The following is a 27,879-nucleotide window of genomic DNA, read 5'->3' as shown; positions in this document are numbered from 1 at the left end:
GCCAGGCTGGTCTCAAACTCCTGACCTCAGGTGATCTGCCCACCTTGCCCTCCAAAAGTGCTGGGAGCCACCGCACCATGCCTGAAATTTAATATTACATACCTTTACAGGGAATCATTGAAATTATGCAACAAAATGCTGCTTCCAACTGGGTTCATAAATATGTGCTATCCTTTTGCTTCATTTGTAATTATGCCCCTCTGCAACACAGATTGTGGGGAGACCACAGCCTCCTTTACCCCAAACAGCACTTCCATATCAAAGCAGCCCAGAGTTCATGCTAACATGTTTAGCTAATAAATTACCTTCATGACTCAAATTAGCTCTGAGGTCAACTAAAGCACCTCATATTTTCTCATTAACTGCTAAAGCAAGGCCCAATCTAGATTTATGAGATTAAGTTAAAAACAAAAGTCAAGCCCGGGCCACATGGTGAAACCCCATCTCCACAAAACATACAAAAATTGGCTGGGCATGGTGGCAAATGCCTGTAGTCCCAGCTACTCGGGAGAAGGCTGGGGCAGAAGGATTGCTTGAGCCCAGGAGGCAGAGGTTGCAGTGAGCCAAGATGGTGCCACTGTACTCCCACCTGGGTGACAGAGTGAGATCCTGTCTCAAAAAACAAAAAAAAAACAAAAAAAAAGCCGGGTGTGGTGGCTCATGTCTGTAATCCCAGCACTTTAGGAAGCTTAGGCAGGTAGATCACCTGAGGTCAGGCATTCGAGACCAGCCTGACCAACATAGCGAAACCCCATCTCTATTAAAAATGTAAAATATTAGCTGAGTGCGGTGGCGGGTACCTGCAATCCCAGCTACTAGGGAGGCTGAGGCAGGAGAACGCGTGAGCCAAGATGGTGCCACTGCACTCCAGCCTGGGCGACAAGAGCGAAACTCCATCTCAAAAAAACAAACAAAGGCCGGACACGGTGGCTCAAGCCTGTAATCCCAGCACTTTGGGAGGCCGAGGTGGGCAGATCACAAAGGTCAGGAGATCGAGACCACAATGAAACCCTGTCTCTACTAAAAATACAAAAAATTAGCCGGGCACGGTGGCGGGCGCCTGTAGTCCCAGCTACTCAGAAGGCTGAGGCAGGAGAATGGCGTGAACCTGGGAGGCGGAGCTTGCAGTGAGCCGAGATCGCGCCACTGCACTCCAGCCTGGGCGACAGAGCGAGACTCTGCCTTAAAAAAAAAAAAAAAAAAAAAAAAAAAAAAAAAACAGACAAAACAAACAAACAAAAAAAGTGAAACAGCTGGGTGCAGTGACTCATGCCTGTAATCCCAGCTACTTGGGAGGCTGAGGCAGGAGGAACATTTGAGCCTCAGAGGGAAAGGCTGCAGTGAGCCATGATTGTGCCACTGCATTCCAGCCTGGGTGACAGAACAACATTGTATCAAAAAAAAAAAAAAAAAAAAGGGTTTCAAAAGCGTTCCTCTTCTTCACTGAAAGCACACATATGTGATGCTGGAGTCAGGCAGGAAGCTACGGGCAGTGCACATTCTACAGTTCGTCGGACAGCACACCTACGCCACCCAAGATGGGCATCCAGGTGAACCGTTTTTCTGCAGCCATCGCTGCAGCTTGTCAACAAAGTCCTGCTTGTATGTTCTCTTAGCGCAAGCCCTCCTCCTACTAGGTGCTGTTCGACAACAGGACGTCAGCCTTTCCCTGAAGATTTCTTCACACACAGAGCTCAGAGAATCCTCCATCCACGACCCCAGACCACCTCCTCCAGAGTGGTCAGTGTCGCCTTGCTCATCGGTCTCTGTGCCTCTCCCAGCACTGCTGGGTTTTGCTCTCAGCGTTAGTCTTCGAGTGTAAGCAACACTCCAGGCAGACGACTTGCTGGATAAACCCAGTAAACCCCAGGGGGTCCTCATCACCTCAGTGAAGTTTCCGTGCTACTCACATTAAATAACGTGATGACAGCTCTGGCAATCAGGCATGTGGTACCCAGCAAGTTATCTTCTTTTTCTTCAGGGAAGAGGCTCGCCTGCTTCTGAACTGGCACAGATCCTAGAGGAGCAGAAGATAATAAGGTCAAAGCCTACAGAATTTTATTTTGTTGGTTTATTTTTTCTTTTTGAGATGGAGTTTTGCTGTAGTCCCCTAGGCTGGAGTGCAATGGCACAATCTTGGCTCACTGCAACCTCCGCCCCTTGGTTCAAGTAATTCTCCTGCCTCTGCCTCCTAAGTAGCTGGGATTACAGGCATGCGCCACCACGTCCAGCTAATTTTTGTATTTTTAGTAGAGATGGGGTTTCACCAAGTTGTCCAGGCTGGTCTCAAACTCCTGACCTCAGGTGATCCACCCGCCTCAGCCTTCCAATATGCTGGCATTACAGGCATAAGCCACGCCTGGCCAAGCATACAGAATTTGAGACAAGGTAGCTGTGCCCCAACCTCTTCAGGACAGTCAGGAGGGCTCTCAACTTTACCATTGGTTGGGATGATTGGATAGCCATCCGGAGGGGCATGGGAGCAGTCGTGAGGTCCAAAGAGAACATTCTCCAATCTCTGCATCAAAAAGACACCAGCAGGCTGGCATGTAAAACGTGCAAGCCAGCAGTAGCTTTCTGCCAGCTGTCAGCACAGGCCTCTGTCAGAGGTATACTTGCACTGGCCGTGACTGACGTCTTCCCTCCCGGGGAAGAAAATGGATCCGACACTCTACCTCGGCACTGGGCAGCGGTCCGCTCTTCTTCACTCCGGCTGCAACTTCAGACTAACAATAAAAACAAAGAGAATTGGGGAAAGTTGCCCAAACGCCTCAAGTCCAACCCCCAGTCCCCAGCGCTGACTGTGTTCCTTCCCCAGCCTGTTTCTCAAGAGCCCGGAGGTTTTCTTTCCTCTCTTCACTCTTTACAGTGCCTGGCACGATAATTATTTGGTGCTCAATAATTACTTGTAGAATGAAAGAATAAAGCTCTTTATCATGACTAAGCACAACAGGAAGGATTCCAAAGAGCTTGAAAAAGACTCTTCTCTAGTAATCAAGGTCTCTCTTTACTTGGACAAAGCACAAAGCTTACAAAACATTTTTAACATAAAAATTGCAAATGTGGGGCTAGCAGGTGGCTCATAACTGTAATTTCAGCACTTTGGGAGGCCAAGCTGGGAGGACGTCTTGAGCCCAGGGGTTCAAGACCAGTCTGCGAAACACAGCAAGACCCATCTCTATAAAAAATTAAAAAAAAACTGAGCTGGGTATAGTGGTGTGTGCCTGTGGTCCCAACACCACTTGAGCCTAGCAGATGGAGGCTACAGTGAGCCATGATTGTACCACTGCACTCCAGCCTGGGTGACAGAGCAAGACCCTGTCTCAAAACAACAATGACAAAAAAAACCAAAAGAAAACTGGATGCCATTGTCATCATTTGCTATGAAGTCCCATCAATCTTTTCCTCTGATGCTTCCTATACCTGTTTTTTCCCTTCCAGTCTGTGATTCCTCACTTATTTAGGGAGCTATCACTTCATATCTGGGCCACTGCCAGGCTCCCAAAACTAGCTCCCTCTGCTGAGGTCACCACTCCATCTCACTCCACCAGATTAACTGCCTTAGAACAGTGAATTGGCCCAGTTACCAGACAGTACTTGCTGCTGAATCATCAAAGCTAAGGTCATAAAATAAAAAGAATGAGTTTTCATATAAATAAAAAGATAGTTTTCAACTATCATAAAAAAAAAAAGCAGCTAAATTTATCAAGATACACACACTGGATTTCCCAAGCCCTATTATTTCCTTAGGGTTGTTTAGATGGATACCAGCTCATGAATCTAGGCAGCCACAAGGAATAAGATGCTAGCAGAAAAAACAGGTCTGCTAAGGCTGGGCGTGATGGCTCACGCCTGTAATCCCAGCACTGTGGGAGGCCCAGGTGGGCGGATCACCTGAGGTCAGGAGTTCAAGACCAGCCTGGCCAATATTGTGAAACCCCGCCTCTACTAAAAATACAAAATTAGCCGGGGGTGGTGCACGCCTGTAATCCCAGCAACTAGGGAGGCTGAGTCATGAGAATCGCTTGAACCCTGGAGGCAGTGAGCCGAGATCGTACCATTGCACCCCAGCCTGGGCGACAACAGTGAGACTCTGTCTCAAAAAAAAAGAAAAAAGAAAAAAGAAAAAAAGGCCAGGCGCGGTGGCTCACACCTGTAATCCCAGCACTTTGGGAGGCCAAGGTGAGTGGGTCACGAGGTGAAGAGATTGAGACCATCCTGGCTAACATGGTGAAACCCTGTCTCTATAAAAATACAAAAAAATTAGCCAGGCGTGGTGGCATGCACCCGTAGTCCCAGCTACTCAGGAGGATGAGGCAGGAGAATTGCTTGAACCCGGAAGGTGGAGGTTGCAGTGAGCCGAGATTGGGCCACTGCACTCCAGCCTGCAGACAGAGCGAGACTCTGTCTTAAAAAAGAAAAACAAAAAACAAAAACCAGGCTTGCTAAGTTAGGACCCTTCAGTAGAAAATCTTTTTTTTTTTTTTTGAGACAGAGTCTCACTCTGTTTCCCAGCCTAGAGTGCAGTGGTATGATCTCGGCTCACTGCAACCTCCGCCTCCCAGGTTCCAGCGACTCTCCTGCCTCAGCCTCCAGAGTAATTGGTATCACAGGTGCGCACCGCACACCCGGCGAATTTTTTGTATTTTTAGTAGACACGGAGTTTCACCATGTTGGCCAGGCTGGTTTCGAACTCCTGACTTGAAATGATCCATCCATCTCAGCCTCCCAAAGTGCTGGGACTACAGGCGTGAGCCACCAGGCCTGGCCACAGAAAAGCTTCTTACCTTGAGCAGGGGCATCTCTCGAGCCTGCTGGATTAAAAGGTGCATTTCGTTGATCTGCTGCCGCACAAGGGGTGGTACTGGGTTGCAGCAAGCTATGATGCCCTGAGGTTCCCTGAAGACAAGTAAGAACACACTCAGTTTGTCACTCAGAAATGCAGCCCTCAAACACTTCCAGATAAGAATAACGACTGGGTAAAGCCAGGGTAGCACACCTAAGCTGAAGCTACAGCTAGGTGACTAAGGAAACATTGATGTCAGGCCAGTCTAGGCCAACTTTTCCATGTGTTCTTTGCAACACCAAGCTTTAAGTGGATCCCTCTTGGAGCCTGACTCCTGCAATCAGGGAGAGCTGGAAGTAAGTGCCACAGCACTATGGATTCTCAATTCCGCAGGGGGCAACCAATGGGCTGTGGATTTTGATTCTTGCTTATACTTCAATCAAGATCACAAAACGTTTAAGATCATGAGCTGCTTGAATTTGGAAGAAAGTATAGATGAGAGAATCTGGGACGTTTTCTTCCCTTGCAAGTAGATGCTATAAGGCTCAGAGACTTAAAATGAACTCAAAACTGAAGCATAATCATTGAAATGATTCCAGTTCAGAAGTTTTAATTCTTAAATGGCAGCCTGAGGGCAGACATTCTATATTCCTTTGACTTGCTACCTTCCAAGCTTAGAGCATTAATCTCCGAGTAAGCAGCCTTGGGAAATAGCAACCAGAAAAGCTTGATTTTGAAGAACATAAGATCTACTGAGAAAGTCAGAACATACTAATCAGCTCTCAGACTCACTTAGGCAGTTCTTCAGCTATTTTCAGCATCATGTGGTTTGGCAGTACATATCTGGAAAAAAAAAAACACACAGACACAGTGGGAACACATTACATTCAGCCAGCAAGTTCCATTAGATACTGTCACATCGGGGAAACAAGCAGCTTTCATGGCAAAAGAAAAAAGTCCATTATTTACCTGTTATTAGATCTCCTCAGTCTGGAAACAAGCATTAAAAGAATCTCTAATTCTTACCCGTAACTTTCATCTTCCCTGCGAGCGGTTTTATCCCTCCAGGCAAACAGCAGCTGAAAGGCTGTCAACTGCTGTGTATTAAGGTGCTTCTTTTGCTTCCTATAGAGTTCAAGGTAGGACTCGTCCGTGAAGATAGGTTTGATGAATTTCTACAAAGTATTAGAGAATATTCAAAATCAATGGGAATCAAAATTGTGCCCTGGGCTCTGCAAAACGTTTGGCTCTTTTCATGAATTTAATGAGCAAACCTAAGAACTAGAACCTGGCCAGACACAGAGCCCAAGTGTCGCGGTCTGTGTGACTGTGGCTGAGGCGTACCTTGAGGCAGATGTCCCTGCTCCGCTGCCACACCACCTGCAGCTGCACAGGCTGGCCGTTGCCGCGCTCCCACAGCTCCAGCCTCATTTTGTCATAGATGTATAGCAGGTAGTGGGTGTCATCCCGGGCATAGCTGAGCATCTCCTCAGGCAGAGGGCTGGAATTGCAGAGGACACTATTTCACTGACTGCCCCCAATGACAGCAATTCAATTTGTCTATTCCTTGGGTGCTGGGACTTCCTTAGACTCTTCCAATATGAAAGATCCTTTCATAGCCAATACTGCAGTTATGCCAACACTTCCCAGATTTTAACATGATAAACCATTATTTTAACAGCTGGGTAGAAAGGGAGGCAGGATAATGCGGTGGTTAAAATAAGGGCACTGTCAGCTACTCTGGACACACACGAGAGGCAGCAGAAAAGGGAGCACTGCTGTCCTGAGTTCAAATCTCAGCTCCAGATGTCTGTCCTTGGACAAGTTCCTTAACCTCTTTGGGTTTACCCACCTAACTTGTGAAATGAGAACCAGGTACTTCATAGGCTGTTGTGAGGACTATATAGGACCACATCCTTGAAGCACTTAGCCCAGAGCTTGGCACAGGGTAAGGGCTCAGTAAAAAGGAGTGGTTTTTAGATTTTATCAATTTTCATCTTTTATTTGGACTTTATCAGTCCAAATGTAATTTTACTTTTATATTTAGAAATTCTGGCATTCTGGGCCAGGTGCAGTGGCTCATGCCTGTAATCCCAGCACTTTGGGAGGTGGAGGCGGGAGGATCACCTGAGGTTGGGAGTTCGAGACCAGCCTAACCAACATGGAGAAACCCCGTCTCTACTGAAAATACAAAATTAGCTGGGCGTAGTGGCGCATGCCTGTAATCCCAGCTACTTGGGAGGCTGAGGCAGAACTGCTTGAACCTGGGAGGCGGAGGTTGTGGTGAGTTGAGATCGCGCCATTGCACTCCAGCCTGGGCAACAAGAGTGAAACTCCATTTCAAAAAAAAAAAAAAAAAAGAAAAGAAAAGAAAAGAAATTCTGGCATTCTGGCATGTGGAATTCCTGGAAAAGCTCAGCGGCATCTTCCTATGACATGTGCAACCTCGGAGAGGTAGCAAACAAGCAGAAAATGACCAAGCTGAGCAAGGCCTGCAGGAAGTGGGGCAAAACTGCTACCTTATGCCACAAAAAATGCTCAATATAAAGCTAAACCAACAGTGTCCTTTAGAATTCTTTCCCACCGGCTGGGTGCAGTGGCTCAAGCCTGTAATCCCAGCACTTTGGGAGGCCAAGACGGGTGGATCACGAGGTCAGGAGATCAAGACCATCCTGGCTAACATGGTGAAACCCCGTCTCTACTAAAAAATACAAAAAACTAGCCGGGCGAGGTGGCGGGTGTCTGTGGTCCCAGCTACTCAGGAGGCTGAGGCAGGAGAATGGTGTAAACCTGGGAGGCGGAGCTTGCAGTGAGCTGAGATCCGGCCACTGCACTCCAGCCTGGGTGACAGAGCGAGACTCCGTCTCAAAAAAAAAAAAAAAAAAAAACACAAAGAATTCTTTCCCACCTATGGAAGATCATCTTACACACACACACAATCATCCCTACGGAAGATCTTACACACACACACACACACACACAGACACACACACAAAATCATCTAGTAGAGAGATCCCAGTTTCAAACAAGAGACCGGCATGGGCAAATACTGACTCGGCACCTCTTTTTCAGCCACTATTTCCATGAAACACAGTGTAACTGCATCAGCCCATCATAAAGTCCACATTATCGTTAAAGAATTTCCTACCACTTTTATGCTGTTGAAGATGCCTGGTGAAAACCTGATGCCATTCATCTCAATGAGTATGGTATGGCTCAAACCCAGGTCTCTCTGGGTGACAGGTTAATGAATAATCACTTTCTTCTGCCACCCACATTTCCTCATTAAGAGCAAACTGACCGTATTCTCCAATCAGCCAGCTGATACTGCTTGTTTGAGTCCACATTGCAGTAGAGTTTCAGGAGATGATCGAGTGAGTGCCTGCCCAGGTTAAGAAGGCGTGCTGCCTGATGGGTATCAAACATGTTTACTACATACAACCCAAAGTCTTTCTGTAGCCATTCTATGTCTGAATCAGCACCATGGAAGACCTGAAAACAGAACCAAAGTCATGCAGTACACTGGTCGCAGGCCACTAATGCTTGGAAATTAACTCTGCCTCTAGTTTATTAGAACACTGGAATTAGAAGGTAGTCTCCGCTGTCCCGTCTGTAGTGCAGTGGTGTGATCTTGGCTCACTGCAACATCTGCCTCCTGTGCTCCAGCAATCCTCCCACCTCAGCCTCCCAAGTAGTTGGGACTACAGGCGTGCCACCATGCCCAGCTGAACTTTGGTATTTTTTGTAGAGACGAGGTTTCACTATGTTCCCCAGGCTGGTCTCATTCTCCTGGGCTCAAGTGATCCTCCTGCCTCAGCTTACCAAAGTGCTGGGATTACAGGCCTAAGCCGCCTCGCCTGGCTGAAGCCAATGTTCTAATCAAGATTAGATACATGCAGCCGGGAGTGGTGACTCACACCAGTAATACCAGCACTTTGGGCCAAGGTGGGTGGATTGCTTGAGGTCAGGAGTTTGAGACCAGCCTGACCAACATGGCGAAACCCTGTCTCCACTGAAAATACAAAAATTAGGCGGGTGTGGTGGCGTATGCCTGCAATCCCAGCTACTCGAGAGGCTGAGGCAGGAGAATCACTTGAACCTGGGAGGCGGAGGTTGCGGTGAGCCAAGATCGTGCCATTGCACTCCAGCCTGGGCAACAAGGGCAAAACTCTGTCTCAAAAAAAAAAAAAAAAAAAAAAAAATTAGATACATGAGTTTTAAAAGTTTCTTTTGTCTTCTGTCACAGCTTTCTACACTCCTGATTCCATACCCTTAAAGTCTGAAACTGTTATCAACCAAGGAGACACCTGAAAGCAGCTCTAGTAGCTTCAGTACAGTCATTAAGTCCAAACAATCTTGATGGCTGGGGCTCACTGCAGTAGTCATTAAAATTATTTAACATTTTTCTGGGTGGTAACAAGCTAAGTCTTAGCTGTTCTAACAGGGATTTAGAAACAAAAGCCATTTAGCATGGTACCCTAGTTAGGAAATGACACGATTCCGCCCGACTTGACTGGGTCTAGGTTGAAATGATGAAATAGTACACTGCAAAGCACTAAAATTCTTGTATGAGCTCACATGCATGAGTTACAAAAGGCTGGCTGACCTTAACGATAGCTGGGTCTGTGAGGCTCTCATTGAGAATGTACATGTCACTTCGAAGCTCCAGAGTGTCAATGATGAAGTCTTCCGTCCGAGTGGAAATTTGCATCAGGCAGGTCAGTCCCAGGAAGCTCCTGTAAGAGTGGTGCTAAACCACATAGAAGGAGGGGAGAAGAGAAAAAACAAAGATTATATTAGACTTTTCTTTACTGATTTTGAAAAGTCAGCTACAAAGCTAAGTTATATGATTAATTTTTTACCAAAAAAAAAAATTACAATTAGTATCAATTTTATACTTCTCCAATAGATAAACTCACAGAAAATGTAAAAATTTTACCCAGGGTCATTTACAAGATACCTCCAAGTCGACTGCAAATTCCTGACAATTCAAGAGCTTTTCGTTGAGTTCCACAAGTTCATCCAGGGAGGATATGAAATGGCATGGTGTCTCTTCTATAGGTCTGTATAACTGCATCAAGAGAATAGTGAGAAAAAGGGAGGAATATAGAAACCATCCCCCAGTAAAGTACAAAGTGAACTACGAGTCTGAGAAATGACCCAAAACTGTAACTTTCTACCTTAAAGATCTTCAAGGAAAAGTCAAAATTGCATCAATGAATCTACTTATTTGATTCCTCTTGGGCCACTACAAGGCACCTTATAAACTGAGGCTGGGTACTAACCTGGGGTTGTGGCTTTTGAAACACTGAATCTGGTGGGGTAAAGTGATTTAGTTCATATTGATAAGGATGTGCAAACCTGAGTAAATAAAACAAAAAGAGAAATCATTCTGATTAATTCCACGATTCAAAGGAAAAATAATGCCTCTTATCCAATCTGTAAAAACAAATGAGAAAAGGCCACCGTGAAAATATCTTCCTTTTATAAAGAGCTTCATTATTTCAGTAATTCGAGTACAAATCATAAATCAGATATTTGCTCACTCTTAAAATATGATAATTAAGTCTATTCATTTCTTTAGAGAGCTGAAGATCCAAGCAGCTTTATAAAGATTTGAGTACTTATTTGCAAAGTACTGTATGGTTGATGTTGTGGATAATACCAAAATGAGAAATATATAATTTCTGTAGTTTGAAATAACACATCTGTAAAGTAAGGATGAAGCAAATATTTCAGTTGGCCAAGAGCTTAATGTTATGTTTTCTTCTGATCCTAAGAAATCTGTATAAAAATCCTCAACCTGTGATGTGTTCCTCGAGGATCATGGTAGCCCAGGAGGGCAGGGTTGCCTTTCATGGCCTTTATTTCTCCAGCACTTAAGCTTGTGGCCTCACATTGCAGAGCCGGGGCTAAAGGCATGAATACCCACACAGACTCTGGCTCTATGTGAGGAAAAGGCCAATACTAACCAAATTTTTATCACCTTTTTGCGTTATACTAAAGGCAACGTCCATTTGTCTATTTTAAGTGAAGTTTTTCCAAGACGCTTATATTGCCAGTAAAAAATGCCTTTTCTTTACTAAATTCATAAATGAGCCTTGGGCTGAGCACGGTGGCTCACGCCTGTAATCCCAGAACTTTGGAAGGTCAAGGCAGGAGGATTGCTTGAGGCCAGGAGTTTGAGGCCAGCCTGGGCAATGCAGAAAGACCCTGTGTTTACAAAAATAAAAACTAAAATTAAAAAACAAGTCAGGTACCAGGTACGGTGATGTGTGCCTGTAGTACCAGTTACTAGGGAGGCTGAGGTAGGGGGATTGCTTGAGCCCCAGGGGTCAAGGCTACAGTGAGCTAGGATTGCACTATGGCATCCAGCCTGGGTGACAGAGCAAAACTTAAAAAAACAAAAAAACAAAAAAACCCAGAGCCTTACCTACTATTTGAGTCCTAATAAGAAAGGCAGAGCAGTATAGTATGGAGGAAAGACAAATTTAAGAAAACATGGGGCTGGGTGTGGTGGCTCCAGCCTATAATCCCAGTACTTTGGGAGGCCAAGGAGGGTGGATCACCTGAAGTCAGGAGTTTGAGACCAGCCTGACCAACATGATGAAACCCTGTCTCTACTAAAAAAAAAAAAAAAAAAAAAAAAAAAAAAAAGATACATTAGCCAGGTGTGGTGGCACATGCCTATAGTAATCCCAGCTACTTGGGAGGCTGAGGCAGCAGAATCATTTGAACCCAGGAGGCAGAGGTTGCAGTGAGCTGAGATCGCGCCACTGCACTCCAGCCTGGGCAACAAGAGCAAAACTCTGTCTCAAAAAGAAAGAGAAAAAAAAAAGAAAGAAAACATGGGCCAGCTCTGGCCAGGCACAGTGGTTCATGCCTGTAATCCCAACACTTTGGGAGGGCAGGTTGGGAGAACTGCTGAGGCCAGAAATTCAAGACCAGACTGGGCATATAGAAAATATAAAAATTAACTGTGCATGATGGCTCATGCTTGTGGTCACAGCTACTTGCGAGGCAGAGGCAGGAGGAACACTTAAGCCCAGGAGGTAAAGGCTGTAGTGAGCTGTGTTCATGCCACCACACTCCAGTCCGGGCAACAGAGCAAGACCCTGTCTCAAAGAAGTTCCAACTCTATGAGAAGTCTGCATCTCTCATTTTGCTTTTACATCTTTTTTTTTTTTTTTTTTTTTGGAGATGGAGTCTTACTCTATCACCCAGGCTGGAGTGTAGCGATGCCATCTCGACTCACTGCAACCTCCACCTCCCAGGTTCAAGTGATTCTCCTGCCTCAGCCTCCTGAGTAGCTGGGATTACAGGCACACACCACCATGCCTGGCTAACTTTTGTATTTTCAGTAGAGATGGGGTTTCATCATGTTGGCTAGGCTGGTCCTGAACCCCTGACCTCAGGTGATCCACCGGTCTCAGCCTCCCAAAGTGCTGGGATTACAGGTGTGAGCTACCGCACCCAGCCCTTGCGTTTTACGTCTATAAAATGGGAATGAGAATCACTGCTACTTCTCAGGACTGCAGTGAGGTTTATGAGGCAATGCTGTGCAGGCCCTTTGTGAACACAAACAGCAGGTTTTATTGCTAAGGCCCAGGTTGGGGTAAGGAGGAAATCACTGCTCCTCAGATTGTTTTCATGTATATCTCCACAAAAGTGAAACTGTGAAAATGTGGCATAAAGGTAAGTACTCACAGCAGAAAGGTCAGACATAGGCAAACACTTACATGTCTTGCTCAACCTGCTGGGTTCTCTGCTGATGGATGAAATCAGCCAGTGCAGGGGGGACGTCCAAGTCCTCAGGACGATCCTGTGGGCGTTCCCGCCTTTCCTTAGAGAGAGCTGGAGACCCAAGCAGTGACAAAAACATCATAAGCACATTCGTGTCTTTTCTAGTTACACAGGGGTAAACTGACTCCCTTTGTGTTCTGTTTTTTTTGAGACAGGGTCATGTTCCTTCCCCCAGGCTGAAGTGTGGTGGCACAGTCACAGCTCACTGTAGCCTTGACCTCCTGGGCTCAAGTGATCCTCCCACTTCAGCCTCTGGAATAGCTGAACTGGGCTCCCTTTGAAGAAAGGAGGGTGGCAGAGAGACCTGTACACCCTTCCTGGTTTTTGCATCAAATAAAGTAAGACTCAAACACAGGCAAAGTATGCACTATTTACCTTGAGGGAGAGGTTTCTGAGCATTGGGTTTGATGAAGATTTTAGGAAGAAATGGTGTGTTGGAATTGTCAATCTTCTCTCGAAACTTGAGCTGAGGTCGGATGATATTTTTTGCATGAAGCAGCCGGAAAGTTTCAGATTTTGCTTTTTTGCCATATTCTGCTGCCTATGATCAACGCATACAAATACTTTATAACACAGCAACTTGATGAATTAGAAAAGTAAATTCCAATTTATGACTTCCAAGGAGACAAGAACATCGCAAGGGCCATTCACTTAAGAATGTACGTGCATGTAGAGGTCTCCAGAAAGTGGAGAAGAGGGTATAATTAGGTTGTGTGTGTTTATGAGAACAAACTAAAGAAGGCAGTGGCCAGTTCTCTAATAAATTAGAACAGAAATGCATGTCAGAATGAGCAAAATCCCTATTATGAAGCTGACATCAAGAGCCAGTTAATCTGAAAAGCCCTCACCTTACGGTTCCAGCTGGACACTACCGTTTTGGGGACCTGCAAGCCGGCAGGGAGGACAGGCTGCTGATTCTTGTTTACACCTGAGGCTTCATCCAGTAAAATACCCTAAAAGTAGAAGCGGTACTAGTAAAGCATTTTTCCTTTTGAGGTAGAGTTAATTACCTAACATTTTATTGATTTAACACGGAGTATCACTCTGTCACCCAGGCTGGAGTGCAGCGGCATGATCTCGGCTCACTGCAACTCTTTACAGTTCTGAATAAGGCTCACTGCAACCTCTGCCTCCCAGGTTCAAGCGATTCTCCTGTCTCAGCCTCCCGAGTAGCTGGGATTATAGGTGTGCACCACCACACCTGGCTAATTTTTGTATTTTTAGTAGAGATGGGGTTTCACCCGGTTGGCCAGCCTGGTCTTGAAATCCTGACCTCAAGTGATCCACCTGCCTCAGCCTCCCAAAGTGCTGGGATTATAGGTGTGAGCCACCGCACCCAGCCTAATTCCCTAACATTTTAAAGAGATGTATCCAGAGACATTTGTGTAAGAAAATATATATATATAAGAATAGATCAATGTATCTATCAAAATATCATGTCGTATGTGATAAATATATAGCTGGTCCCCAATGTAAGACAGTTTGACTTATAATTTTTTGAGTTCACAATGGTGTGAAAGTGATTTGCATTTAGTAGAAACCACATTTCAAGTACACTTACAACCTGTTTTTCTTTTTCTTTTTTTTTTTGGAGACAGAGTGTCTTGCTCTGTTGTCAGGCTTGAGTGCAGTGGTGTGATCTCGGCTTATTGCAGCCTGACTCCTGGGTTCAAGCAATTCTCCTGCCTCAGCCTCCCAAGTAGTTGGGACTACAGGCACGCACCACCATGCCCAGCTAATTTTTGTATTTTTGTATTTTTTTTTTTTTGAGACGGAGTCTAGCTCTGTTGCCCAGGCTGGAGTGCAGTGGCCGGATCTCAGCTCACTGCAAGCCCCGCCTCCCAGGTTCACGCCATTCTCCTGCCTCAGCCTCCCGAGTAGCTGGGAGTACAGGCGCCCGCCACCTCGCCCGGCTAATTTTTTTTGTATTTTAGTAGAGACGGGGTTTCACCGTGTTAGCCAGGATGGTCTCGATCTCCTGAACTCGTGATCCGCCCGTCTCGGCCTCCCAAAGTGCTGGGATTACAGGCTTGAGCCACCGCGCCCGGCCAATTTTTGTATTTTTAATAGAGATGGAGTTTTACTATGTTGGCCAGGATGGTCTCGATCTCTTGACCTTGTGATCTGCCCGCCTCGGCCTCCCAAAATGCTGGGATTACAGGCATAAGCCACTGTGCCTGGCCCTGTTTTTCCTTTATTTTGAGATGGAGTCTCACTCTGTTGCCCTGGCTAGAGTGCAGTGGTCCAGTCTCAGCTCGCTGCAGCCTTCGCCTCATGGGTTCAAGCAATTCTCGTGCCTCAGCCTCCCGAGTATCTGGGACTACAGGCGCACACCACCACGCCCAGCTAATTTTTGTACTTTTTTTGTAGAGATGGGGTTTCACTATGTTGACCAGACTGGTCTTGAACTCCTGACCTCAAGTGATTCACCTCCCCTGGCTTCCCAAAGTGCTGGGATTACAGGCATAAGCTACTGTGCCCGGCCACAACCTGTTTTTCACTTTCAGAAGTATATTCAATGCTACTTGAATTATATGAGATATTCAACGCTGTAGTATAAAAATAGGCTTTGTGTAAGATTTTGCCCAACTGTAGACTAACGGAAGTTTTCTGAGCACATTTAAAGCAGGCTCAGTTGCGCTATTTGGTAAGTGAGGTGTATTAAATGCATTTTTGACTTATAATACAGGTTTATTGAGACACAACCAATTGTAAATCAAGGAGCACCTATACAAGTTTTGACAATTTAAAAAAATAAAAATTTTACAGAGTTAATCAATAAAGGTGATTAGTATGTCATGCCAAGTAATTAATGCATTATTTGTTCAAAGGCAGGTAGGACAGTAACTACCCATGCCCAATACTCGATTGACTCTTTACAGCTCTGAATTGGACTGAAAATTCTAATATGATTTAACAGTGTAATGTGGCCACTAAAATAACTAAGAAGTCCCTGGACTGCCTACATTAAATACAGAAGTATACTGTTTAGAACGAGACTGCAGGGAGTCCTAATCTATTTTGCACTTTAAAGCAGACGTGAAATATCAGCTTGGGCACTACTAACAGAGGCACACGCAGGTGATATATAGGAGTATGGCAAGACTTGAAATCACAATATGCCAGAAACTACAAAAAGATTTGTGGGCACTTAGACTAGGGAAGAGATAACTTCATGGGACAGGAGAGCACGATTTAAATATTTTCAGGACTGTCAGATGGTTGAGGTTAGATTTGTTTTGCATGATCCCTGTGTATTTCTGTGAAAATAATGTTCTGCCATAGAATTAGGCATAAATAGATAATAAGCAAGATAGAATAATATACAACTCCTTCCAATCCTGTGAGCTGGGGGGTTCAGTAGATTTTGAGTAACGGTATAAATCACCTCAATTTTGGTTGGGTGATATAAACGCCTCTTCTCTTGACAAATAGAATTTTCAAATCTCGTCAGGTACGGTGGCTCATGCCTGTAATCCTAGTGACTAAGGAGGCTGAGGTGGGGAGATTGTTTGAGGCCAGGATAGTTTGAGGAGTTCAAGACCAGCCTGGGCAACACAGCAAGACACTGTCTCTATAAAATTAAAAAAAAAATTAGCCAAATGTGGTGGTACACACCTGCAGTCCCAGCTACTTGGGAGGCTCTGGTGGGAGGATCACTTGAGCCCAGGAGTTCGAGGTTGCAGTGAGCTATGGTTGCACCACTGCACTCCAGCCTGGGTGACAGAGCAAGACTTCAGTCTCCAAGAAAATATAAACAGAATTTGCAGATCTGGATGGCAGATTCAGAATAAGGCACTTTATTTATTTATTAATTTTAAATAAATACAAGGTCTCACTACGTTGCCCAGGCTGGCTCTGGAACTCCTGAGCTCAAGTAATCTTCTTACCTTGGCCTCCTATAGCGCTAGGATTACAGGAGTGAGCCACTGAACCTGGCCAGAATAAGGCAATTTAAATTTTTTTTTTTTTTTTTTTTTTTTTGAGATGGAGTTTCACTTTTGTTGCCCAGGCTGGGGTGCAATGGTACAATCTTGGCTCACTGCAACCTCTGCCTCACGGGTTCAAGTGATTCTCCTGCCTCAGCCTCCCGAGTAGCTGGGATTACAAGTGTTCACCACCAAGCTCAGCTAATTTTTTATATTTTTAGTAGAGATGGGGTTTCATCATGTTAGTCAGGCTGGTCCTGAACCCCTGACCTCAGGTGATCTACCCACCTTGGCCTCCCAAAGTGCTGGGATTACAGGCATAAGCCACCACACCAGGCCACCTTTTTTTTTTTTTGATACAGAGTCTCACTCTGTCACCCAGGCTAGAGTGCAGTGGCATGATCTCGGCTCACTACAACCTCTGCCTCCCGGGTTCAAGCGATTCCCCTGCCTCAGTCTCCTGAATAGCTGGAATGACAGGAGTGTGCTACCATGGCCCGATTAGTTTTTATATTTCAGTAGAGACAGGGTTTCACCATGTTGGCCAGGCTGGTCTTGAATTCCTGACCTCAGGTGATTACCTGCTTTGGCCTCCCAAAGTGCTGGGATTATAGGTGTGAGCCACCGCACTCGGCCGGAATAAGGCACTTTAAAAACAGGCTTTCAGGCCCAGTGCAGTGGCTCACGTCTGTAATCCCAGCACTTTGGGAGGCCAAGACAGGCAGATCACTTGAGGCCGGGAGTTTGAGACTAGCCTGGCTAATATGATGAAACGATGTCTCTACTAAAAATACAAAAATTAGCCAGGAATAGTGGTGGGTGCCTGTAATCCCAGCTACTCAGGAGGCTGAGGCAGGAGAATCACTTGAACCTGGGAGGTGGAGGTTGCAGTGAGCCGAGATTGCCCCACTGTACTCCAGCCTGGGCGACAGAGCAAGACTCCATCTCAAAAAAAAAAAAAAAAAAAAAAAATCCTCGATGGGGCAGTGATATTTTTAAGACAACTGTAATTGTTCTTAGACAAAACATACCAACTATCAGAAGGGAATATTATTATAAGAAATGTTAAGCTTATTTCCTTTTCATTTTCTAAGGTGCCTGGGTTGCTCCGTCTATTCATATATTTTAATAATATAAAGCTATTTGTTAGTTATCATAAGAGTAAAGGAAAATACTCACCACTCTCTCCAGAATTACATCATTGGCATCAACCAGCAGATCAAACTTGTCTTCCAACTCTGTCACTTTACTTCGATCCTTAATGTTGCTGCGACACCCATGGTATTGCATTACTCGGCTCATGCTAAGGAAAGGAAAACCAAGGTTAGCTTGTAGATTTTTATTTCATTTGTTTACATTCTGTGAGAGAAAATGTTCAAATGATGTGGCTCGGACTGTTCCCAACACATCTTTTTTTTTTTTTTTTTGAGACAGAGTCTTGCTCTGTTGCCCAGGCTGGAGTGCAGTGGCATGATCTTGGCTCTCTGCAACCTCCACCTCCCGGGTTCAAGCAATTCTCGTGTCTCAGCCTCCTGGGTAGCTGGGATTACAGGCACACACCACCAGGTCTGGTTAATTTTTGTATTTTGGGTAAAGACAAGGTTTCACCATGTTGGCCAGGCTGGTCTCGAACTCCTGACCTGAAGTGATCTGCCTGCCTTGGCCTCCCCAAGTGCAACCTCCGCCTCCCGGATTCAAGCGATTCTCATGCCTCAGCCTCCTGAGTAGCTGGGATTATAGGCACATGCCACCAGGTCTGGCTAATTTTTGTATTTTTAGTAAAGATGAGGTTTCGCCACGTTGGCCAGGCTGGTCTCGAACTCTTGACCTGAAGTGATTCACCTGCCTCAGCCTCCCAAAGTTCTGGGATTACAGGTGTGAGCCACGAGCCCAGGCTTTTTCTTTCTTTTCTTTTCTTTTTTTTTAAAGAGACAGGGTCTTGCTCTGTTGCCCAGGCTGGAATGCATCAGTGCAATCACAGGTCCCTGCAGCCTCGAACTCCTGGGCTCAAGTGATACTCCCACCTCAGCCTCCCAAGTAGTTGCAACTACAGAGGTGCACCATCACTCCCAGCTACTTTAAAAAATTTTTGTAGGGATGGAGTCTCCCTATGTTGCCCAGGCTGGTCTTGAACTCGTGGGCTCAAGCGATCCTTCTGCCTCGGCCTCCCAAAGCACTAGGATTACAGGCATGAGCCGCCATGTCCAGCCCCCAATACTTTTTGATGAAACCAATAAAACTTGCACCCTAGCTGGGTGCAGTGGCTCACACCTGTAATCCTAGTGCTTCGGGAGGCTGAGGTGGATGGATCACCTGAGGTCAGGACTTCGAGAGCAGCCTGGCCAACATGGTGAAACCCCATCTCTACTAAAAACACAAAAAGTTGGCTAGGCACAGGGGCTTATACCTGTAATCCTAGCACTTTGGGAGGCCGAGGTGGGTGGATCACGAGGTCAGGAGTTCGAGACCAGCCTGGCCAACATGGTGAAACCCCCTCTACTAAAAATACAAAAATTAGCCAGGAGTGGTGGTACGTGCCTGTTATCCCAGCTACTGGGGAGGCTGAGGCATGAGAATCGCTTGATCTTGGGAGGTAGAGGTTGCAGTGAGCCGAGATTGCACCACTGCACTCCAACCTGGGCGACAGAGTAAGACTCCGTTCCCCACACCCCCTAAAAAAAAAAGATTAGCCGGTTGTGGTGCTGTACACCTGTAATCCCAGCTACTTGGAGGCCTAGGCAGGAGAATCACTTGAACCTGGGAGGCGCAGGTTGCAGTGAGCCGAGATCGAGCCAATGCACTCCAGCCTGGGTGATGAAGCGAGGCTCTGTCTCAAAAAAAAAAAAAAATTAAAAAAAAATAAAAATAAAAATAAATAAATAAATAAAAGAAATACCTGCTACTCCACAAGTTGTGTGAAATAATCTTGGATCTGGCTAGGCACGGTGGCTCATGCCTGTAATCCCAGCACTTTGGGAGGCTGAGGTGGGTGGATCATGAGGTCAGGAGATCAAGACCAGCCTGGCTAACATGGTGAAACCCCATCTCTACTAAAATAACAAAAAATTAGCTGGGTGTGGTGGCGGACGCCTGTAGTCCCAGCTATTCGGGAGGCTGAGGCAGGAGAATGGTGTGAACCCAGGAGGTGGAGCTTGCCGTGAGCCGAGATCGTGCCCTTGCACTCCAGCCTGGGTGACAGAGTGAGACTCCATCTCAAAAAAAAGAAAAAAAAAAAAAAAAGAAAGAAAGAAAGAAAGAAAGAATGAATCTTGGATCTAAGTGTTCAATTCCCACATTAATTAAAAAAAGATCTGTACAAAAGTCAATTTTTTTTTGTTTTTTGTTTTTTTGAGACAGAGTCTCGCTCTGTTGCCCAGGCTGGAGTGCAGTGGCGGGATCTCAGCTCACTGCAAGCTCCACCTCCCAGGTTTACGCCATTCTCCTGCCTCAGCCTCCTGAGTAGCTGGGACTACAGGCGCCCACCACCTCGCCCGGCTAGTTTTTTGTATTTTTTAGTAGAGAGGGGGTTTCACCGTGTTAGCCAGGATGGTCTCGATCTCCTGAGCTCGTGATCTGCCCGTCTCGGCCTCCCAAAGTGCTGGGATTACAGTCAATGTATTTTTTAAGTACAAAAGTCAATACATTTTTAAAAAGCGAAACTAAAAATATACCAAGTAATATTTCCCTAATCAAAATCCATTGCTTCAATTTTCATATTTTATGGCTCTTCATACCACAGAAAATGTTTAAGGAAAAATAAATTTCAGGAAAAATTTATCGACCTCTTTGTTTTCATTTCTTTTCATTAACATAAGAAAACAAAATATAGTACTTACCACTGAAGCAACCTGTCTCCCTGTGTTTCACAAAATGCTTGGAAACCAGGAAAACTTCGGTAAAAATCATACTCATCGCCAAACTGTGGTAGGCCCCCAGATGCCTTGGTGACTGCCACCACGGATCCAAGAGCAAACTGTCCAAAACAAGAAAAGATGGCATGTTTTACACATGGATCCCCATTCATTTGATATATCATTTTTATGATCTACTGTATACAAGGTATCTACTCTTCATCCATCAAAAAAGTACTCATTTAGTGCCAAACCCCAATCTAATCTAGGCCCTAAGAATACAAGCATGAACGGGAAACCAAGTTTGGAGCTTACATTCTTGGGAGAGTTGAGAGACAGAACAAACACATACATATATAATCTAATATTCACAAAAACCTGGGGTTGAATCTTGACTCTGCTATGCATTAACTGAGATCCTGGGCAAGTGATTTCTTTAATTTGGACTTTAGTGTTCTCCTCTGAAAAACAGGAAAAATAAAAAGGGCCTACACCACAGAGTTTTTGTGAGGACAGAATGAATAAGCTAATAAAAGCACTTAGGACAGTTCTTGGCACATAAGTGTTATTATTATGACTCAAGTTCAGATCCAAGAGCTTTCTACAGGAATGTGTTTTTGTGTTTTCATCTGGATAAGCATCTAAAAACAATACAACCTTATCCTAGATCCTTGGACGACAAAGTTGTAACAGCTACTATCTAAAACTGGATTTGTGTTTATTGTTCAGTGTCAAGTGGTTCTCTATTTTAGCTGTTGTGAGATAACGAAACAAAACTGTGAAGTGACATAAATGATGGTTGATCATGTGAAGGCCAAATAAACATTTCCCAAGAAAAAAGCAGAGAAAGGAGGTGGGAAATTAAGTCATGGAGGGGCACATGGTAGCTTATGAGCATGACTGCCACACAACCAAGACCACAGTTAGTGGTCCAGGAATTAATGAGAGCCATGTTAATGAATCAACAGCATTAGCTAATGGCAAATTAGATACACACAACGTGAGTGGAATTTCTGTAAATTTATAGGGCTAATTTACAAATTATTTTAGTTTCATGGCTTTGTAAGAGCTACGCACAGTTTAAGCCTAGTTGTACGTTTGTTCACATTTAAGCTAAGTTATACAAAGATCTTAAGTGAACGCTCTGTGTGTCTTCCAGGAGTTACTGATAGAAGTGCAATGGGGCTTTAACAGGTGACATTTAACTCAGGGTTAAAAATTATGTAGGATTGGACTTCAGGAACAGAGGAAGAGAAGAAGGGCCATCCTGGTCGCGGGAGGGGACAACTCCAGGCAAGTGTGCGGAGTGCGAAGCAGCCGAGCCCCTGAGGAGAACTGGTCGGGTGGCTAGGGCGTGGCGGGGGCGAAGTCGCAAGGGCTAGGGACGTCTGGGTGGCAAGGAAGCCTTTCCCAGGATGCAAGATGGGTTTCCATATTTGGGCCTACATGGACTTAAGCTGGCAAGCGAGACGCCCCTCGATGTCCGTTTCTGAGGCCCCATCCCCGGAGGATGCAGGAGTCTGCGCCCAGCGCGGACAGGGGCCCCGCGACCCTCGCTCGGGATCTACTGCGGCGGGCGGGCATTGGCTGCCCAGAGGGCCCGGGTCGGCTTCCGGCGGCCGCGGGCGACTCCTGGTACCCCCGAGGCCCCGCGAACTCACCTTCACAAAGCTGTCGGCGTCCGGGAAGCCTGGCAGTACCATCTCCCCGTCGGGTTTGGTCGCGCTGGTAGCCGACTGGACCCTGGGCTCGCGGGTACTGGGCGGCGCCATTTTTTCGGCCAGCACAGCTTGTCTCGCGAGAGCGTCTCGGTCGACGCGACGCGACGTGTGCGCACCACGCATGCGCCAGATCGAAGCGGCGGGCGGGGCGCCTGCGATTGGGGTGGCACTTCTGAGCGCTGTAGCATGAATTTCACGTTCTTTTACCTCATGTTGTATTATCCCAACAACCCTGTGATCTAGGGTGCGGCCTGCAGGACCTGATTTATCACATATATTTTTGACACGAGGTCTCGCTATGTTTGTTGAACCTGGTTTCGAACTCTTGGACTCAAGAGATCCTCTCACCTTAGCCTGCGAAGTAGCTGGGACCCCAGGCGAGGGCCGCGAGCCCCGCTTACCCTCGTGTTTATTTAAAAACCGGGATTACCGGGCGTGGTGGCTCGCATCTGTAGTCCCAGCTGCTCCGGAGGCTGAGGTGGGATGGTTGCTCAAGCCGAGGAGGTGGAGGTTCCACTGCACTCCAGCTGGGGTGACAGGGTGAAACCCTGTCTCAAAAATTTCTTTTTAATGTTACGTTTTTGAGGCTGGGCGCGGTGACTCACGCCTGTAATCCCAGCACTTTGGGAGGTTGAGGCGGGTGGATCACCTGAGGTCAGGGGTTCGAGACCAGCCTGGCCAACATGGTGAAACCCCGTCTCTACTAACAGTACAAAAATTAGCCGGGCGTGGTGGCATAGGCCTGTAATCCCAGCTACTCGGCGGTTACAGTGAGCCGAGATCAAACCACTGCATTCCAGCCTGGGCAACAGAGTGAGACTGTATCACAAACAAAATTATGTTTTTGAAACAAAGTCTCACTCTGTTGGTCTTCCAAAGTGCTGGGATTACAGGTATGAGCCATCAGCGTGCAGCCTAGTTTTATTTTTATTTTTATTTTTGAGACGGAGTCTCGCTCTGTTGCCTAGGCTGGAGTGCGGTGGCACAATCTCGGCTCACTGCAACCTCCCGCCTCCCGGGTTTAAGGAATTCTCTTGCTTCAGCCTCCTGAGTAGCTGGGATTACAGGCATGCGCCATCACGCTCGGCTAATTTTTTTTTGTATTTTTAGTAGAAACGGGGTTTCACTATATTGACCAGGCTGGTCTCGAACTCCTGACCTTGTGATCCTCCCACCTCAGCCTCTCAGAGTGCTGGGATTACAGGTGTGACCCACCGCACCTGGCCTGTTTTTTTTTTTTTTTTCTAGACAGTCTCACTCTGCTGCACAGGCTGGAGTGCAGTGGTGCAATCTCGGCTCACTGCAACCTCCGCTTCCTGGGTTCAAGTAGCTGGGATTACAGGTGAGTGCCACAACGCCAGGCTAAATTTTTTTTGTATTTTTAGTAGAGATGGGGTTTCACCATGTTGGCCAGGCTGGTCTCGAAATCCTGACCTTGTGATCCTCCCGCCTCAGCCTCCCAAAGTGCTGGGATTACAGGTGTGAGCCACCAGCGCCTGGCCTAATTATTTTTCTTAGACTGCATCTTACCAACCTGGTCTCGAACTCCTGGGCTGAAGTTGTCCTCCCACCGCACTGGGATTACAGGCGGGAACCACCGTGCCGGCCCAGCCTCATATTTCAAGTCACCTCCTCCCAAGCTCTGGCTGGTTCTGTGTTCCCCTCACCCACTTGGTCTTGGCTCCGCCTATTAATTACACCTCCCCTGCCCCTCCATCTATCTTTCCCTCTCTATTGGTTCATTCCTAACAGCCTACAAGTATACTGACATCTCTCCCAACTAAAAGAGAAAAGGAAAAAACAGGGGCTCCCACATCTCCTTCCAACCGCCATCACCTCTCTCTCGCCCTTTACAGGTAAGCTCCTGAAGAAAACGTCTAGCTCCCACTGTGCTTCCTCCCTCCAGTGCCCTCTGAACTCCTCCAAAAAGACGTTCTTTCCTGCGGACACTGCTGGAACCATTCTGGTTAACACAGAGTGGGAACTCAATACACATTTGTGAAGTGAACTCCTGGAAAAGCTCTTGTGAGGGAGGCACCAAATTATCAGGCAGCTCAGGAGATAGATTCACTCTCCTAAAATCAGAGATGGGATGCCCTTAATACAATTCATTCCACCCATTAAGTGTTCAATAAATGTTCAGCATATCCAATTAAGAGAATACTTGCTTTTCACTTTTTCCATGTGTGTGCTTCAGGTACACAGGTGCCCTGGCATGACAAAGGCCTAGTTCATTTAGTATTTTTGAGCACCTATTTCATCTGGTTCAACCTAATACCACGTGTCAGGCTGTGCAAATGCTCCCCCATGGATTATCTTGTCTTTCAGACAGCCTTACAAGGTAGGGCTTACCCACACTTTCAGAGGAGACAAGCAGAGAGAATCTAAGTAAATTATCCAAGGTCACAAAGGTAGTATGGGCCGGGCGCGGTGGCTCAAGCCTGTAATCCCAGCACTTTGGGAGGCCGAGGCGGGTGGATCACGAGGTCAGGAGATCGAGACTATCCTGGCTAACACGGTGAAACCCCGTCTCTACTAAAAATACAAAAAAATTAGCCGGGCGTGGTAGCGGGCGCCTGTAGTCCCAGCTACTTGGGAGGCTGAGTCGGGAGAATGGCGTGAACCCAGGGGGCGGAGCTTGCAGTGAGCCGAGATCGCGCCACTGCACTCCAGCCTGGGAGACACAGCGAGACTCCGTCTCAAAAAAAAAAAAAAAAACAAAGGTAGTATGAAATGGAGTTGATATTTGAAACTCAGTAAGTTAACACTACAGCCTTCTTTTTTTTTCTTCTTCTTCTTTTGAGATGAAGTCTCACTCTATTGCCCAGGCTGGAGTGCAATGGCGCAATTGCAACCTCCGCCTCCTGGGTTCAAGTGATTCTCCTGCCTCAGCCTCCTGAGTAGCTGGGATTATAGGCGCGGACCACCATGCCCAGCTAATTTTGTATTATTAAGTAAGAGACAGGTTTCACCATGTGGGCAAGGCTAGTTTCGAACTCCTGACCTCGTGATCTGCCCGTCACAGCCTCCCAAAGTGCTGGTATTACAGGTATAAGCCACCATGCGCGGCCTCAGCCTTGATTCTTAAAAAATACAGCTGGCCGGGCGCAGTGGCTCACACCTGTAATCTTAGCACTTTGGGAGGCTGAGGCGGGAGGATCTCCTGAGCTCACCAGTTTGAGATCAGCCTGGGCAACATGGCGAGAACCAGTCTCTACAAAAAATACAAAAATTAGCCAGGTGTAGTGGCATGCACCTGTAGTCCCAGCTACTCAGGAGGCTGAGGTGGGAGGATAATTCGAGCCTGGGAGGTGGAGGTTGCAGTATGTTGAGATTGCACCACTGCCCCCCAGCCTGTACTGCCAGACCTTGTCTCCAAAAAAAACCCAAAAAAACAGTTAACCTGTGAACAACATCTGGTAATTAGGGGCTCCCATTCCTTTGAGCAGTTGAAAATCCACATATAGCTTTTAACTACCCCAAAACTTAATAGCCTCCTGTTGACCAGAGGCCTTACCAGTTAACAAATGGTCAACTGAGAAATATTGTGTATATATATTATATACTGTATTCTTACAATAAATTAGGAAAATTATGAGAAAATATATTTACTATTAAGTGGATCATCATAAAGATCTTCATCCTTACGTATTTATTTTTAGAGCCAGGGTCTCTGTCATCCAGGCTGGAGTGCAATGGCACAATCATAGCTTACTATAAGCTCGAACTCCTGGGCTGAAGCAGTCCTCCGGCCTCAGCATCCAGGGTAGACAGGGCCCATGCCACCATGCCCAACTAATTTTTTAATTTTTTGTAGAGGCAGGGTCTCACTATGTTTCCCAAGCTGGTCTCAAACTCCTAGATTCAAGCAATCCTCTCACTTTACCTTCTCAAAGTGTTGGGGTTACAGGCATGAGCCACCGTGCCTGGCTGGACTAAACTGTATTTAAAGGCCTCCACTAGCTCCTTCCCTGCCTTTGATAATTCTTCTCAAGAAACCCAGAAGGCTTTGCTTAGATGTAACTTAAAACCTATTGGATTCACCAAAGACCTTAATCCAGACTCTCATATCCTAAAGAATGTATCTTTATCACTAATGGCCACCATTTTCCTGTGTCCATTCATTCTCACACCTTTATTGTTCATGAATGGTAACATCACCGTAGTCACTGAGAGTTATTTCATCTGGAACCAAGAAAGTTATGGTGACCATATTTTCTGGAGCAAATAAGTGATACATGGTTTAGGACTGTAACAGAAAATCCAAGTAGGTATATGACTTTCTAGCTGTGAGTGTTAAAACTGTTACTAGTGTCACTATTGAGATTTAAATTCACTTTTTTTTTTTTTTTTTTTAAACAGTCTTGCTCTGTCACCGAGGCTGGAGTGCAGTGGCGCGATCTCAGCTCACTGCAACCTTTGCCGCCCGGTTCAAGTGATTCTCCTGCCTTAGCCTCCTGAGTAGCTGGGATTACAGGCGCCTGCCACCATGCCTGGCTTTTTTTTTTTTTTTTGAAATGGAGTCTCACTCTGTTGCCCCGACTGGAGCGTAGTGGCGCAATCTTGGCTCACTGCAAACTCCACCTCCCAGGTTCAGGCAATTCTCCTGCCTCATCCTCTCCAGTAGCTGGGATTACAGGTGCATGCCACCACACCCAGCTAACTTTTGTATTTTTAGCAGAGACAGGGTTTTGCCATGTTGGCCAGGCTGCTCTCGAACTCCTGACCTCAGGTGATCCGCCCCGCCTCGGCCTCCCAAAGTGCTGGGATTATAGGCGTGAGCCACCGCACCTGGCCACCAGTTGTCTTTTAAAAACACCACTCACAGCTGGGCACAGTGGCTTCTCTGGGAGGCTGGGGGGCGGGGGGGCAGATCGCTTGAGTCCAGGAGTTCGAGACCAGCCTGGGAAAGATGGCAAAACCCCACTGTCTACAAAAAATACAAAAATTAGCTGAGTGGGGAGGTGCATATCTGTAGTCCCAGCTACTTGGGAGGCTGAAGCAGGAAGATCACCTGAGCCCATGGGGCTGAGGCTGCAGTGAGCCATGATTGTGCCACTGCAGTCCAGCCTGGGTGACAGAGCGAGACCCAGTCTCCAATGAAAACAAAAAACACCACTCAGATACGATTCCATTGTAAAACTTCACAGCATCAGGTTCATACTCCTTGCTGCTGAACTGATGGAGGCCCCGGTCTGGCCCCGTGCTACTTTCATGCCTCCTTTAGTTCCTATTATTTTCCTGTTACTCCCTTTATTCCCCACTGACCACTGAGCCAGATATGCTGAACTATGAGGTGCAGCCATAAGAAAATGCCAGTTTTGTATGTTAAAAATGGTCCATGTACCTGCAATTTCATATGGTCCAAGTGATACTTGCTACTGCTGTGCATACCATGCTTTCACAGCAGTGCCTCACACTTCCTTTTCTGCTGAGAATGTCCCCCCTTGGTTCATCTGACAGACTCCCACTCCTCTTTAAGACCCACGCCAAACATCCCCCTTTCTATGAGGCTTTCCAGGCTCACCCGGTGGAATTTGTGCTCCTACCTGTGGCCCATACACGCCTCTTCTCAGCACTTGGCCGGGGTAAGTTCTGTTCACTTGAGTGGCATGCTGTCTCCACCTGTCTGGCCTGGGAACAGTCTGAGGAAAGGGACCACATCATGTACACCCTTATGTCCTCTGTCATCCCTACTACAGAGTGCTTACTAAAGGCTGAGTGCTGAAAGAGTAAATGCTTCCTTTTTGAACTGATCAAAATTACGACTAAAAAGCCACTCATATACG

At 46.3% G+C, this 27,879-nt stretch overlaps 1 protein-coding gene across 1 annotated transcript in view; it reads right to left on the bottom strand.

Annotated features, from left to right (window-relative positions):
- The window catches only part of EXOSC10 (exosome component 10), a 30,415-nt gene extending 8,236 nt beyond the window's left edge, over nucleotides 1–22,179 (bottom strand). Inside the window, exons 1-17 of the mRNA XM_005544806.4 lie at nucleotides 22,031–22,179; nucleotides 20,355–20,491; nucleotides 17,698–17,821; nucleotides 13,438–13,542; nucleotides 12,965–13,130; nucleotides 12,526–12,640; nucleotides 10,072–10,147; nucleotides 9,747–9,857; nucleotides 9,393–9,536; nucleotides 8,088–8,278; nucleotides 6,131–6,287; nucleotides 5,813–5,961; nucleotides 5,579–5,629; nucleotides 4,788–4,899; nucleotides 2,676–2,726; nucleotides 2,440–2,518; nucleotides 1,911–2,017 (exon numbers count right to left, since the gene is read on the bottom strand). Of these exons, the coding sequence (XP_005544863.3) occupies nucleotides 1,911–2,017; nucleotides 2,440–2,518; nucleotides 2,676–2,726; nucleotides 4,788–4,899; nucleotides 5,579–5,629; nucleotides 5,813–5,961; nucleotides 6,131–6,287; nucleotides 8,088–8,278; nucleotides 9,393–9,536; nucleotides 9,747–9,857; nucleotides 10,072–10,147; nucleotides 12,526–12,640; nucleotides 12,965–13,130; nucleotides 13,438–13,542; nucleotides 17,698–17,821; nucleotides 20,355–20,491; nucleotides 22,031–22,141 (1,986 nt within the window). The 5' untranslated portion in view covers nucleotides 22,142–22,179. The remainder of the gene's footprint in view (nucleotides 1–1,910; nucleotides 2,018–2,439; nucleotides 2,519–2,675; nucleotides 2,727–4,787; nucleotides 4,900–5,578; nucleotides 5,630–5,812; nucleotides 5,962–6,130; nucleotides 6,288–8,087; nucleotides 8,279–9,392; nucleotides 9,537–9,746; nucleotides 9,858–10,071; nucleotides 10,148–12,525; nucleotides 12,641–12,964; nucleotides 13,131–13,437; nucleotides 13,543–17,697; nucleotides 17,822–20,354; nucleotides 20,492–22,030) is intronic.
- Nucleotides 22,180–27,879: the final 5,700 nt, after the last annotated feature.

This window comes from Macaca fascicularis, chromosome 1 (genome assembly GCF_037993035.2).
Source record: "Macaca fascicularis isolate 582-1 chromosome 1, T2T-MFA8v1.1".
Lineage (NCBI taxonomy): Eukaryota > Metazoa > Chordata > Mammalia > Primates > Cercopithecidae > Macaca > Macaca fascicularis.
Note: the sequence above shows the minus strand (reverse complement) of the source record. Positions and strands in the feature narration are given on the sequence as shown.